The sequence below is a fragment of the Megalops cyprinoides genome, chromosome 20 (genome assembly GCF_013368585.1).
Source record: "Megalops cyprinoides isolate fMegCyp1 chromosome 20, fMegCyp1.pri, whole genome shotgun sequence".
Classification (NCBI taxonomy): domain Eukaryota; kingdom Metazoa; phylum Chordata; class Actinopteri; order Elopiformes; family Megalopidae; genus Megalops; species Megalops cyprinoides.
In genome coordinates this window covers 12,999,119-13,014,119 of record NC_050602.1, presented here as the reverse complement: position 1 = coordinate 13,014,119, position 15,001 = coordinate 12,999,119, and the positions used below count along the sequence as shown (strand labels likewise).

General features: G+C 47.3%; 1 protein-coding gene across 1 annotated transcript; it reads left to right on the top strand.

Annotated features, from left to right (window-relative positions):
- Positions 1-1,897: 1,897 nt before the first annotated feature.
- Positions 1,898-10,885, top strand: LOC118795269 (insulin receptor substrate 1-B-like). The gene is made up of 2 exons (XM_036553636.1): positions 1,898-5,235; positions 10,126-10,885. Exons 1-2 carry the CDS (start codon positions 2,166-2,168, stop codon positions 10,128-10,130), a joined length of 3,075 nt encoding a protein of 1,024 aa, XP_036409529.1. The 5' UTR covers positions 1,898-2,165; the 3' UTR covers positions 10,131-10,885.
- Positions 10,886-15,001: the final 4,116 nt, after the last annotated feature.

The window sequence follows — 15,001 nt, the reverse complement described above, 5'->3', positions numbered from 1 at the left end:
ATGTAGGCATATGTTGTGTGTTGTCTGTCTGGAACACATCATGAATGTGTAATGCCATCACAGATGCAAACCCCAAATATTTGATGGCAAAAGTTGTATTTGCCCTAGCAGGTTCTGTGCTTTGGCTGCAAACACAGGAACCGAGGAATCAGAAAATCATACAAACAGAATCTCGTCCCCTCTGCACTGTTAACAAGGGAGGCTCACTGCAATGCGCCAGCAATTGATGATTGTTTGAGTTTTGTTGCATGGTTCTTTGTTTAGTTTTTTAAGGTGCTTCCCAATTAAATGAAATAAATTCTCAAACACTATATAACATTTAATTAAGTGACAGACTCATTAGAACCATTTAGTAATTGGTGATGGCGACTAAGTTGACCATTGCTCTTACATTGCTCCTTGGGCACTGTCCGCTCCTCACTACAGTATCCTTTTATACCAGGTTTGGACAATGGGTATGTTCAATAGCCTGAACATTCCTCAATTTTTCTCAGAAGGGCTGTTGGGATGCACCACACATATCATAACATATTGCAAACCTCTAGGTTAGACTTCACTTCGGGTAGTTTTTTTTTGTTTTGTTTTGTTTTGTTTTTTTTGGGGGGGGGGGGGGGGGGTGTTCATTCAACTCGCTGCAATTATTTTTAACCCTCATTTGCAAAATTAAATATTTGATTCCTTATCAATAATCAATGAATGATTATTGATTCATTGATGATAATACTTAAAGCCTTTTTTTGTTCTTTACTTACAGTGAATGAGTGTGTTGAATATAACGTTTATTGCTCTCTCCAGTAAATGGACTATATAGTACAGAAGACATTTTTCTAAGCGGACCAGTGGTACCAACGCGGCCTTGCTGATATTGTGCTGGCATGAGTTCGGGAATTCAATATTTAAAGGGGGGGGGGGGGGGGGGGGGGTGTATATATATACACACACACACATTTGCTGATTGTTGGCCCATTTCTCCTTTGATAAACGGTTTGAATAATCTTCTAAGAGTCTAATGAACTAGTTATGCTTCTCGAGATCTGCACATGTAAAACGTAAACATTTAAATAATTTACATATAAAACTAGCAGACTAAAAATCAGAATGATATTTCATTTAGTGCAGTTTATCTTAGCTGCATTTTGACATTCGAATGAGCAGCGTGCGCAAAGGTCAATTTCAACCATTTCAGCGTCTCCATTTACAAACGTATCAAGTCCACCGAACTTCCAAATGGATTTCTTTTGATTGATGTGACCGTCGTTCAATCAGAACTCCAAACGGACCTAACCAAAACAGAGCTTTCGCGTTTAATGTACATATTTGGAACGGGTGGGTTCCGGTGAGTTTACGAGCCAATAGCAGCGCGGGGGGCGGGTCGGACCGCGGAGCCTGTCACACGGAGTAGGTTGCGTCTCCCCGTTTGAACTGTCCACGCATCGAGCACCGTCACGTGCTCCGTCCTCTTTGGAGTGAACTGGAAGCGGCCGGAGGGGGCTGTGCAGGGCGCGCACACGCTCTCATACACACACGCACACACAGCGCCTTGTCTTCGGTACTGGATTCACCAACTAAACTCCGAGGATTTAAAACAAACGAATACGTTGCAAAACGTATATATGCAGGAACTTCGCCACACATATGGGATTGCATACTTTGGAAATGTAAAAGTACATGAAAGAAGAAACGTTATTTTGCTGGGGTTTTTATGTGTGTGTGTGCCATTTTCTGTTTGCAGGGTTTTTGCCTGGAGTGACTACTAACGACCTAGTAGCTTTCCAAATGGGGTCGTATGCAAACTGTGCGGGATTTGATTGTGCGATTGGGACTCCGGACTAAAGCACGATTATATTTTTCCAGTGAATAATAAAGAATATCCACATGGCTAATCCAGCATGTCGACTGAATGGGTGAGATTTTTGTAGTTTGTGGAATTATCGCGGTATTGAGGCTGTAACTAGATAACATGCTGCTGAAAAAACCCATTGGTTTTCACGGGCTCGCGCTTGTTTTGGCACGTCCGTGTTGATTGAACCTTTTTTAAGTGAAAATGGCCGCATATTTGTTTTGAAATGGAAATAATAGGAGCATCATTTTCCCGGACCCATGTTTTTATACATTTGAAATGCTTTTTCTTCAAAAATAAGTAGCATACTATTATTTTTCCCAACATGGCAAGTCCAGCTGCAGACCAGGCTTTTTCAGACGTGAGAAAGGTGGGTTATTTAAGGAAACCCAAAAGCATGCACAAGAGATTTTTTGTTCTGCGGATTGCAAGTGGCTCAGGACCTTCCAGGCTGGAATACTACGAAAATGAGAAAAAATGGAGACACAAGTCTGGGGCTCCCAAAAGGACGATCCCACTGGAGAGCTGCTTCAATATTAACAAGAGAGCCGACTCCAAAAATAAGTACCTGGTGGCACTGTACACTAAGGAGGAGTATTTTGCAGTTGCAGCTGACAGCGAGCAAGAGCAGGACCTGTGGTACCAAGCGCTGGTGGACCTGCACAATAGAGGTAAACTGCATGAGCCTGCCAGGGGTAATGGAATCGGGGAGGACAGCTACGGGGAGGCCACACCAGGGCCCGCCTTTAAAGAAGTCTGGCAAGTCAGTCTGAAACCAAAGGGACTGGGACAAACGAAAAATCTGACTGGGATTTACAGACTGTGTCTGACAAATAAAACCATCAGCTTCGTGAAGCTGAACTCGGACGCAGCGGCTGTGGTTCTGCAGCTGATGAACATTCGGAGGTGTGGCCATTCAGAGAATTTCTTTTTCATTGAGGTGGGGAGGTCCTCTGTCACAGGGCCCGGGGAGTTCTGGATGCAAGTGGACGACTCTGTGGTGGCGCAGAATATGCACGAGACTCTCTTGGAGGCCATGAAGGCGATGAGCGAGGAGTTTCACCCCAGGAGTAAAAGCCAGTCCTCCTCCAAGTGCTCCACGCCTATTTCTGTGCCGCTGAGAAGGCACCACCACAACCACCCGCCTCCCAGCCAGGTGGGGCTTGGCAGGAGGTCCCGGGCGGAGAGTGTTACCGCCACCTCGCCCACAGCCCCGGGGAAGCAGAATCACTCTTTCAGAGTGAGGGCCTCCAGCGATGGAGAGGGCACCATGTCCAGGCCGGCCTCCGTGGGCGAGAGCCCGAGCAGCCCCAGCTCGGCGCGGACGCACTGCCCGCAGCAGCGGGGCGGCTCCCGGCTCCACCCGCCCCTCAGCCACAGCAGGTCCATCCCTGTGTCGTCCACCCGCTGCTCCCCTTCCGCCACCAGTCCCATCAGCCTCTCCTCCAGCAGCACCAGCGGGCACGGCTCCACCTCTGACTGTCTGTACCCCCGCCGCTCCAGCGTCTCCGCCTCCGGTTCCCCCAGCGATGGCGGCTTCATCTCCTCCGACGAGTACGGCTCCAGCCCCTGTGATTTCCGGAGCCCCTTCCGCAGCGCCACCCCTGATTCTCTGGGACACACGCCCCCTGCCAGGGAGGAGGAGCTGAATAACTACATGTGCATGGCCAAGCCCGGCCTGGTGCCAAACAGGCACTGTGGCCACCCTAGCTCGCGTTGTACGCCCCCACGATTGGAGGAGCTGGAGAAGAGCTTCAGGAAGAGAACGCATTCCTCAGGAGCCTCGCCCCCGACTATATGCCATCAGAAGACCCCCTCCCAGTCCTCCACTGCCTCGATGGAGGAGTACGCGCAAATGGTGCCGACTTACCTGTGCGGCAGGGCGTCATCCTACAGGCACTCTCCCTTCCTTCCAGTGCACTCGTACCCCGAGGAGAGCCTGGACCAGCATCTGGAGGGCAGAGGGACGGGGCTGGCGGACGACGGGTACATGCCCATGTCTCCAGGTGTGGCTCCCTTAGCCTGCAAGAGGGATGACTACATGCTCATGAGCCCCAAAAGTATGTCAGAGCCCCAGCAGATCCTCAGCCCCCGCACGCACTGCCAAGTGGACTCCAGTGGGTATATGATGATGTCACCCAGCGTGAGCTGCTCCCCAGAGAATGCAAACTACGCCAAAGTCTGGAATAATGGGGCCAACCCTGCATTGTCTGAGAGCAGCGAGGGGAAGGGCTCTTGCGGGGACTACATCAACATGTCTCCGGCCAGCTGCTCCGCCACCAGCTCTCCACCTGACTGCTACTTCAACCCGGTGGAAGAGCCACCCAAACCCATAGACTCCTACTATTCACTACCTCGCTCCTTCAGGCACGCCCACAGGAAACAGGAAAGGAGCCCGCTGAGGGTGGTGCTGAGCTCTGGCCGGCTAGCCTATGGAGACTCCTCCACGTCCACCAGCAGCGACAGCCTGGGGCCACACGACAGTGAACAGCTGGTGGTCAGGTCCAAGGAAGCGGAAGCAGGCGATGTGGGGGCGGGAGGTAAGCTGAATCGGCCGACACGCCTCTCTTTGGACAGTAGCAGAGCCAGTACGCTCCCAAGGACACGAGACAGTCCCTTCCCCCTGAGGCCTCCTAGCCCAGGAGAGTACGTCAACATGGAGTTCAGCGACAGGCCCTTCTCCGCTCACCTGCCCTCTCTCCTGGAGCCTGCATTTGCAGAGACCAGCGCTGAGACACGGACTCGATGTTCCTCTGATTACATGACCATGGAGATGGAAGCCCAAGGAAATAAGCCTCGCAAACAGCCGGCTACATGCGGGGTGCTGCAGCTGGGTAGGGCTTGCTCAGGGTACAGAGGGAAAGACTTCTTATCTGAAATAGAACCATCAGCAGAACCCCTCCTCCGCTCAATTAGTCCTGTTCAGGGTATTGTTCCCGGTACTGGGCCAGGGCTGAGTGCTTTCAGTAGGGTCCACTCCAGCCCCAGCCAGAACCAGGGTGCCAGGGTGATCAGAGCAGACCTTCAGGGTAGGCGGCGGCATAGCTCTGAGACGTTCAGGCCCGCGGCAGAGGAAGCGGTGACCACGCCTTGCACGGATGACGTGAAGCGGCACAGCGCCATCCTCTTTGAAAGCGCGAGGCCGACGCCCGGTGAGCCGGCACGCTGTGGGACGGGAGCGCCGGCGGCTGGGACCGACCCCACTTTCTCCACAAACGGACTCAACTACATGGACCTCAACTTGGGGAAGATTCTGAATCAGCCGGAGTGGAGCTTTCTCCGACCCAAGGCTTCACAGCCATCCAGCGCCATTCCCTTGGAGGAAGTGAGCGCATACGCCAGTGTCAGCTTTCAGAAGCCAGAGCATACGGGCAGTGACCCGGCAGACAGGGAAGGTAAGATTCTTTCTCATCATGCAGTCGTCTGGATTCTGGTCTACCCTAAACATGTGTCTGTGTTTCATGTATTTTTGTCAGGCAGTGGAAACCACGTGTGGGGCAAGATGTATTTGAATTCTGCTGATTGAAAAGGCTTATGCTATGTGGTAATAAAAAGGGTCAGTACTGCCTGGGTTTTACAGTATCTTAACCTTGTATAGTGACAGTTAGTTGCACTCTCTCACGGCTGAATACAAGACAAGGGTCAGGGACTACATCATCAGTGGAGATGGATTTTCAGTGTTGGATGTGTTTGGGAGTGTCCTTTTGGGGCAGTCCCCATCTAGAGTTAAAAATGAAAGGGGTGGATCATACCTCTTTTATAATGAAGTCATTATGTCATTCTTGTACACAGAGCACAATCTACAACATGTTTCATTTCAGAAACTCATTTATGTCAAGACAAACTCGAAGGCAATTAAAAAAAAAACTTAAAATGTTTTAGGTGATTGTGACTCTGGTGGTGTTTTCGCCTTCAAGGGGGTGTATGTGGAAGGAACAGTACTGTTTCTGAAGCTGTTTCTCACAGGTTCAGACAGAAATGCAAGCCTTTCAGAATTCTTTATACATAAGTCAACCTCGCTGCCATAATCAGGAGGAATACTTTTAAGCTATCTCTTTCATGTTCATTCAGCTGTTGATATGTGAGACATTTTAGTCACAGAAATTCATTCATTCAAGGTTTATAATTCATTAAAGGAAAAAACGACTGCCTTTGAAAGGCAATCTAGGAGGCAACACGCACAGTGGGATGTCATGCTCTTTGAAGAGGTGCAGAAGGAATTCAAAGTAAGGGGAAATTAGGGGCTGTGGACATGTTTGCACTTCTGGGAGTTTCACAACAGCATGAGTGCTTCTGTTTCAGAGGTCCTGGTATGAGAAAGAATCCATTTACATCTAAGGCACCAAGCTGGCCAGCTTATGCTGTGCCATGCCCTGCAACATCACAAAACACACAGTGCTGAAGTCTACTTTTTGGAAGTACAATTAGTCACCCCATACATAATTGTGTCAGCTTTGTAGTTTTGGAAAGTTAGTTATGGTATCACTGAGTGGGCGTGACCTCTGTCCAGTCCATACAAAGTTCACCTGAAGAGCAACAGACCAGGATGTGGGAAACAGAAAGAGGTGTGTCACAGTTCAGGAATCAGGAACAAGGAATCTGCAGTCATAATTTGTGCACTTTGGAAAAAAGAAAGTTAATATTTTTTGCTATGATTTCTTTAAACATTATATAGCACATTCTCCATTATTGTAGATATGGGTAGTGTTAACAAGGGCATAACAAGCAGGAGGGGTGTCCCAGGATGGGGCCTCACCATTATTATTGCCTGGTGGCACATTTAGTATGTCATACAGTATAATGTATAAATCAGTCATACTGTATGATAAAATATAAGATATTTTAGTCATTTGGAGGCAAAAAACAGTGCCTTTTCTTTAAAATATTTAAGCTCTTGCAGAGTTAGGGATATTATAAGCTGTCTGGTGTTAGGCAAGCCACCTGAATAAGGTCTTGTTTTAATGCATTTACGTTTTTGAAACTCTGCAGAGCTTTGCAGATGAGTGTTTGCTGATGAGATTGGATTACTCCACAGTGTTCAGTTGAATCGAACCTTTACAAGGGATTACGCTCGCAGGGACGACGGCCGAAAGAAGCGTGCCGCGGTTGCCGTGGCGACAGAAGGCTCATTGATGGAGAGCCGTCTCTCTCCCTCTCCCTCTCCCTCTCCCTCTCTCTCTCTCTGCGGAGCAGGCTTGTCCTCACTTCAACTCTCGCCCGGGTCCAGCTTGGCGCGCGGGCGGGCTGGTCCCGGGCCAGCTCACACACATGGGCCTCAGTAAAATTAGCTGCAGAGCGGTCTGCGGGGCCGCACGGTCCCTCTCTAATCCAGGAGACAGCAGGCCACTTCCGGCTGTCACTAACAGCCTCTGTGTGGCTGTGTGTTCTACCAAAAACCGCCTGCGCTGCTGTACTCAATGGGAACGCTAACATCTGGAAATATTACTAATATGATAAGGTGGGGTGGGGTGGGGGGGGGAAGGGTTTCGGGGAATAGTGTGGTGTTTCACACGAAAGGTTGGAGTCGTTGCGTTTTCTGGTGGAGAGGCGTGGCGTCAGTTCTGTCTGTGACAAAAACAAAGGAGCAGCTGGTCTCTGGAGAACGTCCAGAAGAAGCCACAATAAACTACAGCAAACTTATTAAAACCTCGCTGTGTTTGCGTTTGAACTGTAAACAACCTTCTGGGCCACATGTGTCTGGCTCCTAGAGCTGCCAGCAACGGCCCAAGGCCAGCAGGCATATAACATTATTTCCAGAAGTGCTTATATCCTTATTTATGTCCTTATAGTGGAGGTCACAGCAAAAGCGTAGCCCCGCGCAGAGCTGGAAGCCTTTTATGCCTTTGTGTTGGGTGTTTTCTGTGAGTACTGTATGGAGGATTTGGGGGAGTTTTTGTTCAGTGTATTCTGTGTGCTTTGTGCTGCGTATTCAGGACTTCAGCCGTTGGTGTTCTGGGCCTGCTTGGTGCTGTGATGGGAGAGTGAGCCTGAGAAATGAGGTCAGATCTCCCTCATCTGCTGCTGGTCATCTGGGCGTGTGGTGCTGGAACCTGCTTGCTGGGGCCTTACTGGGGTGTTTCTGATTAGGGCTTTGGTTTGCAGATGTAAATTATTGCAGTTTGTTCTTTCGTAAAGGGTATGTTTTGGTTGAAACCTTTTAGCAGGAAACCCTCGATCCTCCCCTCTGTGCTTCTGTCTTGAGGTTCCTGTGAAATGTGCCCTTAGTCTGTAGACAGTAGACAGTCTCATGTTGTACTCATAAAAGAGGGAGTTCAAGTTGATCTGGGGGCACTGTGGACAGTTAAGTTGTTCCTGGTTTGTGTAAAAATTTGTGTGTGAAGTGAATATGTGCTGTAAGTGAATGTGCAGCATGTGTGTGTGGAGGGCGTGTGCGTTGAGCACGTAAGTGTAGAGCGTGAGCACAGACTGTGTGTGGAGCGTGAGTATATGCCGCATATGTGGAACACGTGTGGAGTGTGACCACAGATGGTGTGTGTGTGCGTGTGTGTGTGTGCGTGTGTGTGTGTGTGTGTGTGTGTGTGTGTGTGTGCGTGTGTGTATGTGTGCGTGTGTGTATGTGTGCGCGCGCGTGTGTGTGTGTATGGAGTACAGACCGTGTGTGCATGTAGGTGCAGCGCAAATGTGACAGCAAAAAGAGGGTGGGCCACGGTGTGTCTCAGCTTGTAGGTCACATTATCTGGATGTGCAGCAGCAAGAAGTTTTTCGCCCCCTTAAACCACTGTTCCTGGGTTGGAACCGATCTCTCTCGCTCTGGCTTTCACACAGACTGCCCCTGTGATTGTACTCTGTGCTGCAGTGCCTGTTTTTGAATCAGTGGTTTTTACTTTTGATCTTCTTCCTCAGAAGAATGAGAACCATATTGGTTTGAAGGTCTGGGTGAGGTCTGTGTTTCCCTGTGGAAGTTACAGGGGAGTTGTTGGCAAACACTTAGCCAGGTTTCGAGTCTCACTGGGGGTTTTCTCAGCTGTGTTGTGAGATAAAAGCTCTGGGAAAATGTTCTCATTTGCTCTGCAGGGTTAAAAGGATGCCTTTGTGTGGGAGTGGCTGTCCTGCCTTCAGCCTAGACCTGGCAAATTTACTTGCTTGATGAACCCACCCAGCAGCAAGCAAGCAGGGCCATGTGGACCAGCTGAGCTTTTGGTTTCTTGATTTTTGTAGAACTAGTAGAGCTTGGAGACTGTGTCTGTGTTTGTGTGTGTGCGCGTGTGCGTGTGTGTGTTAACGACAGCAAAGCCTTCACGATGCACGCCACTGAATCTCGTTGGAGTGAGAGGGCTTTTCCTGTGATGTTGTAATGCCTCACAGCCTGGTGTTCTCCAGCAGTGTGTGTTTCTGTGAGGGAATTGCAGGCTGACGTCAAAGAACTGTGCCCTTGCTACGATTGGGCACAGGCGTTTCTCCTACAGACCGGACCTGCCTATCAGAGCACACTGCCGCAGCCCTCTTTGCCTCTGCATGGACGTCAACATGCCAACGGGTTCAGGCTGCACCGTGCGAAAAATGAATAATATTTTTTTGTGGATGCAAAGCGACAGCTTACAGGACAAGCTGTTGACTGTGTTTGTTTAACGTCAGCACTACGCACATCAAGCCCCTGCCGGCGCCCACAGAAACAAGCCTCTGGTTGTAGAATTCTCCAACACGGGCCTCACTCGCCTCTCCCTGAAAAAAAAACGTTAATGCTGATACCGAAACACACACCTCTTTTTCAGACTCAAAATTCCTCCGCTTGTGTTTAAACATTGCCTCGAGTGTAGCGGATTGTGTTTACATAAACCCGTGGCTTATAATTTTACACTCTCCAATTTACAATAACATTTCGGTTTTCTAAGTAGAGAGAGGCCAGTCTGAAAATTTGAGATGTGCAAAAGATGTCGAGGCTGGGTTTGCTGATCAAAGTGGACGGATTTTCAGTTGCTGTATTGTTCTGATATTGGTAGAGCACTGCGTCTATTTTGTGCAGCTAGTAAATATCCGTGTCGCCCCAGTAACCACGTGTTTGTGTGCGTGCACGTGTGTATATGCACATGTGTTTGTGCAGTGGGTTTTGTGTAACAACTTTTACAGATGTGTGCTGTTTTGTAATTGATGATATCTGCATTGGTCTATCTGTTTAACTGCTCCACTTGGCATTATCCTTAAAAACCCATATGGATGACCCTTAATTGGATTTTGTTGCCACAGGGCAAAGGGGGCGATGTTCTCCCTACATCTAATTATGATCATGGTCTAATGTGTTTTTTTTTTTCCATTCACTTTTGCAGAATGAAGACACGGACTCGCCTGCAAACCCAAAGATCCTGAGCGTCTCACTCTGCCGTAAATCTGTTTTGCCTGCACGAGAGCAGTGACTCTCTCACCGACTGTAGAGCGCATTGATTTGCTCTGTGATGGCACCGCACAGTTCCGCTCTCAGTGACAGTACAGCACATTTCCTCACTGACCGCACAAGCACAGTTACTCTCTCCATAATGGTACATCAGTTACTCTCTCTGTAATTGTACAGCACAGCTTCTCTCTCTGAAAGGTGCAACAAAGTTACTCTTTCAGTGATGGTACAGCACACTCACCTTCTGTGAAAGCAATGCACAGCCTCAGAAATGGTACAGCAAAGTTATTCTCTCAGTAATGGTACAGTGCGTTTGCACTTTCATTCATGGTACAACCCACATTCATCCTTTTTCCGCTACCAGTTGCCACACCAGTTAATTCAGAAGATGTCTTGGTTCGCATGTGTCTCTACAGTTGTACAGTCCTGCTGGGCAGGAATGCACCATGAAATATTTGGTCTCCATAACTTACCCAGTACTCTTACACTAGGGCTGAAAGCATGGGGAGAATTGGGTAGGGGTGCTCTTCGTAGGACATAAGACTTAATGGCATCACAATCAGCAGATGCGGGTAGTAGGCATAAATTCCTCCCGCTATAAGAAAGACAACAAACTCTGCATTCACACTTTTGTGAAAACTATACAGCTGCTTCCGCACCTTGATGTGTAGATGGTGTGAAATGGGAGTGACAAAATGGACCGTACAGTGGATTTCTGACATTTCCCAGTCCCCGTATCAATGTGTGGACAAATCAGTTTTACTGTAAAAGTGAGAATGCAGAGAAAATACTTCCAAGTCCTCTGTGTTTACATCGCTCTCTATATATTATCGTTGGTTTTCTGGTGAGGCACAGTCTGCAGGTATTTTTGTGTCATCGTTTTGCTATGTAGTAACTCCTCCAGGTCCTCGGTTCTGTGGTGGAGAAGCATGTCATCCTAAAAAAGGGACGCCTTTTGCAATTCCCACTCATCTTGAAAATGTCTGGACATGCCACGGCACGCTAATGGAGGAGGGGTATTACTCTCTGTTATGGTGCTCTGTTGGTGACTCTACAGCACAGTAACTCAGTTCTGACAGCTCCCTCTGTGATGGTACAGCACAGTTAACCTGCTGTGGATGACACAGAACCTTGAATATCTGTAACAGCACAGTGTAGTTACTCCATCAGGCATGATATATTCTGTCAGTGATGGCAGAGCACAGTTATTCTGTCCGTGACTGAGCAGCACAGTTATTCGCACTGATGGACTAGCACAGGCACTGCAAGGGACGGAGTAGCACAGTTGGGCGACCCTGTTTGCCCAGTCTCAGCTCAGGACCTGGTGGACAGAAATACACAACACATAAACACACATGGATGTACACATGGACACACACATGCATGCATATAATGCGTACATACATGCTAGCGCGCAACACACAAACGTTTACACATGCACACAGATGAACACAAACAGCACTGTGACTCCTCAATCCAGGGGCCCTCATACTCTGTCTGGATTTTGTATTTTATTTGTCAGTTATTGTTTTTATTGTTAATATCTTTGTTTCAATAGGTTTTAAGTCAGAATAGCTGGTGTCTATCACTTTTATTGTTTTTAGTTTTTCCTGATGGTTTTTGTGTGTGTGTGTGTGTGTGTGTGTGTGTGTGTGTGTGTGTGTGTGCGCGCGCATGTGTGTGTTCTCTAATAGCTGTGGGAGATATGTTTGTCAATTTTGATCAATCAGTGCACCCATTATGACAGACACCAAATCCCATTGAATATACCAATGAACAAAATGTTTTAATTTAAGGTTAAGGGTACTAGGGTGGATGGGTTTACAACACAAAAAAATATGGGTTCAGTGTATGTGTCTCTTTTACTGCTGAAAGTATTGAAATACAATCCATGTAGTTTAAACTGAAATGACATTCATATGATCACCTGAAAGCAATCAATATTTATGAATTCATGAACCCATTCATGATGTTGGTGAACGCTTTGTATTTGCAGTATACCGTCATGTACAGATTTTCATGTTTTGGTTTCAATGAGAAAAACAACATAAGGATGCTGCTCATGAATTGAAATTGTAGCAGATGTGTATTGGAAGGGGGTAGGAGTATTTAGTACCCCCCACCTTTGAGCATTCTGTTCTTTTGTAGCTCAAAATTCCCTTTGGCTGCAGTATTAGCCATACTCCCTGTCTTCCACTGTATATACTGTTAATGTGTAAATTGCTGAACTTCCTCTGGAATAATAAAGTAGAAATGTTTTAACTTTTTCTTGTATGGTTTTGTCAGCATGTTGTTTTCTTACTGAAAGCCTTGTCAAAGGTAGAGTACTGCATTGACAACCTGGCACTCGCACACACAAACACTGCTCTGTTGCTTCCCCTAGCAAGGCCCTGCAATGACTCCTCCCCACATGGATCCCACATAGAGATTTGTTGAAAATTCCTGCTGAAAGAAACCAGCCAACTAGAACTGGCACAATGGCTTTTCTATGTATGGAAACTGAGAGGACGATGCTGAGGTGAGACATGGAAAAGGTTTGGTTTTACCTTGAGCGAGGAAGTGGGTTTAAAGAGGGGAGTCTTTGGACGGAGCAGAGGGTGGTGATGAAGAGGAGGTTTAGTCTCTTGGATGTTACAGTGACAATCTGGGTGAAAACTCAAACACTGGCGCTGGTTTGAGTGTCAAATGACACCACGCCTTTGGTCAGCACTGTGTATGTGTTTATTTGAGAATGATCAGTGGCTTGGTGTGCTGTCAGAGGGATAGCAGTTAACATGATGGGGCCTTGCATTCCTCCTCCACTGCCCCCTCTGCTCATTTGCATCAGCCACCCTGACACCTATACCTGAAATGTGAAGCGGGAGAAGGAGTAACTGAAGTGCATTACATTACATTCATTTAGCAGACACTCTTATCCAGAGTGACTTACAGCACAATTGAACATGAGTGTATCCATTCAAGTTAAGTGAGCAACAGTGTCAGACTAGGCTAACAATACTCACAGACCTGTGAAGTAGGTTCTCAGTCATAAGGACGGGGGAGAAGAAATTCAGAGGTCGACTCACTTTGGGGGAGTAGGGCTGGCATTAGCCTTAGACACATCCTCTTGGAGAAACACTCAATTTGCAAATAAAACTATAACTGCCTCACTTTGTATATCTATAGGGAGTTTTGAATTGAAAATTATCTGGAAGATTCCACATGAATATCAAGAAGGTGGTAATAGTTAAAGCCTAGTGGAAGTGATTGTTTTGAAGCTGTTCCTTTATGTTGGCTAGAGTATGCTTCCTGTCTGGGATAACTCCAGGTCACCCTCTGACAGTTGAAAACATGCCAGGCAGTGATGTCATTGAATCTATCAATACTGATGTACTACAGAGAATGACATTGAACCTATAGGAGCTATTATACTACAGACAAGAATGTTATTGGACATGTCAGTGCTGATGTACCACAGAGAATGATATCATTGGTCCCGGCAGTACCGATGAATTATTGACAGAGTGCCAGGCCTCACCAAACTCAAATCTCTGCACCTGGAAAAACCAGGACATTGCACATACACAATCCAGATCACGCCAGAGTAGCACCTGTCTATTGGCTGGACAAGGCTGAAGCCCACATTCCCATCCATACAAAGTAATACAGATTGATACAGTTTTGAATGATTTCCTCTATACTGCTATCTCCTCATATCTCAGCTGTGTAATGTTTTATTATCTATGATGTAATTGCCCTTCCATGGTTTCTGAAAGGCAACACTATGTGCTAAATTTAGCGCTACAATAGTTGCCCCATGTTCCTCTGGAGCTGTTCTGCACGGATGGATATGAGCATTAACACTTTGTAACCTGTATTGAATTTGCTCCGTCCTTAAAGGAATCTGCATGAGAGGGGGAACGCCATTAACCTTGTCTGTGACAAGAGCACGACAGCTTTAAGAGGCTTCCCACGGCAGCCCCTGCTGCAGGCTCCCCCAGATTTGCGTGTGTCCAGGCCGCAGGCAGCTAACTCACACCCTGCCGTGGAATCCACCCTCGCCCAGATCAAAGGGCCTCGCAAGCAGCCCTGGAGACAACTGCGCCGTGCAGCAGGATCAGAGGACAGAACAGGACTAGCAAACTGCTTTCAGCTCCAGAGCAGGAAGCTCAGCAATGACCTCCTTCTCCCTGCGTCCTTCACTTGCGCCTACACACTGTGCAGAGAGACACGCTGCATCATTGCAGGGGGGTTCGGGGGGGGGGGGGGGGGGGGGTTGTTTTGCTTGAGTGAAGTGAACTGGAAACATAATGTAGGTTATCATCAGTGAGGAGAGGAGAGGCTTACAAATGAGTGGGTCTGACATTTGAGAGACAGTGTGTTTGTGTTCGTACGTGTGTGTGTGAGAGAGAGCGTGTTAATGTTAATGTTAATGTGCGTAAGAGTGTGTTTTTGTGTTTGTGTGAGAGGGAGACTTCTCTGTGCGGGTGTGTAACTGGCCATCAAGCTGTGGCACACGGCCATATTCAGGGCACCAGTGGGATGGTGTTCTCCTCCTAGGCTTTCATCTGTGGAAATCAAAGGATGGACTTTTCAAGTTTTCTGTATAAAATCAGAAAAATCAGTGTGTGTATATATATATATATATATATATATATATATATAACATATATATATACATATCATATATAATATATAATATAATATGTTATGTTATATATGTATATAACATTTTAGTGTGTTGTTTGGGTGAGTGTGTTTTTTTTAGTCACAGTGTGTTTCACAAAAAGTGTGTTAGTGTTAGAGTAAGAGGGTCAGTGTGTTGAAGGGTG

Bases quoted from the DNA above. Each gene is read 5' to 3' on its own strand.
- LOC118795269 (XM_036553636.1), top strand. From the start codon at position 2,166: ATGGCAAGTCCAGCTGCAGACCAGGCTTTTTCAGACGTGAGAAAGGTG.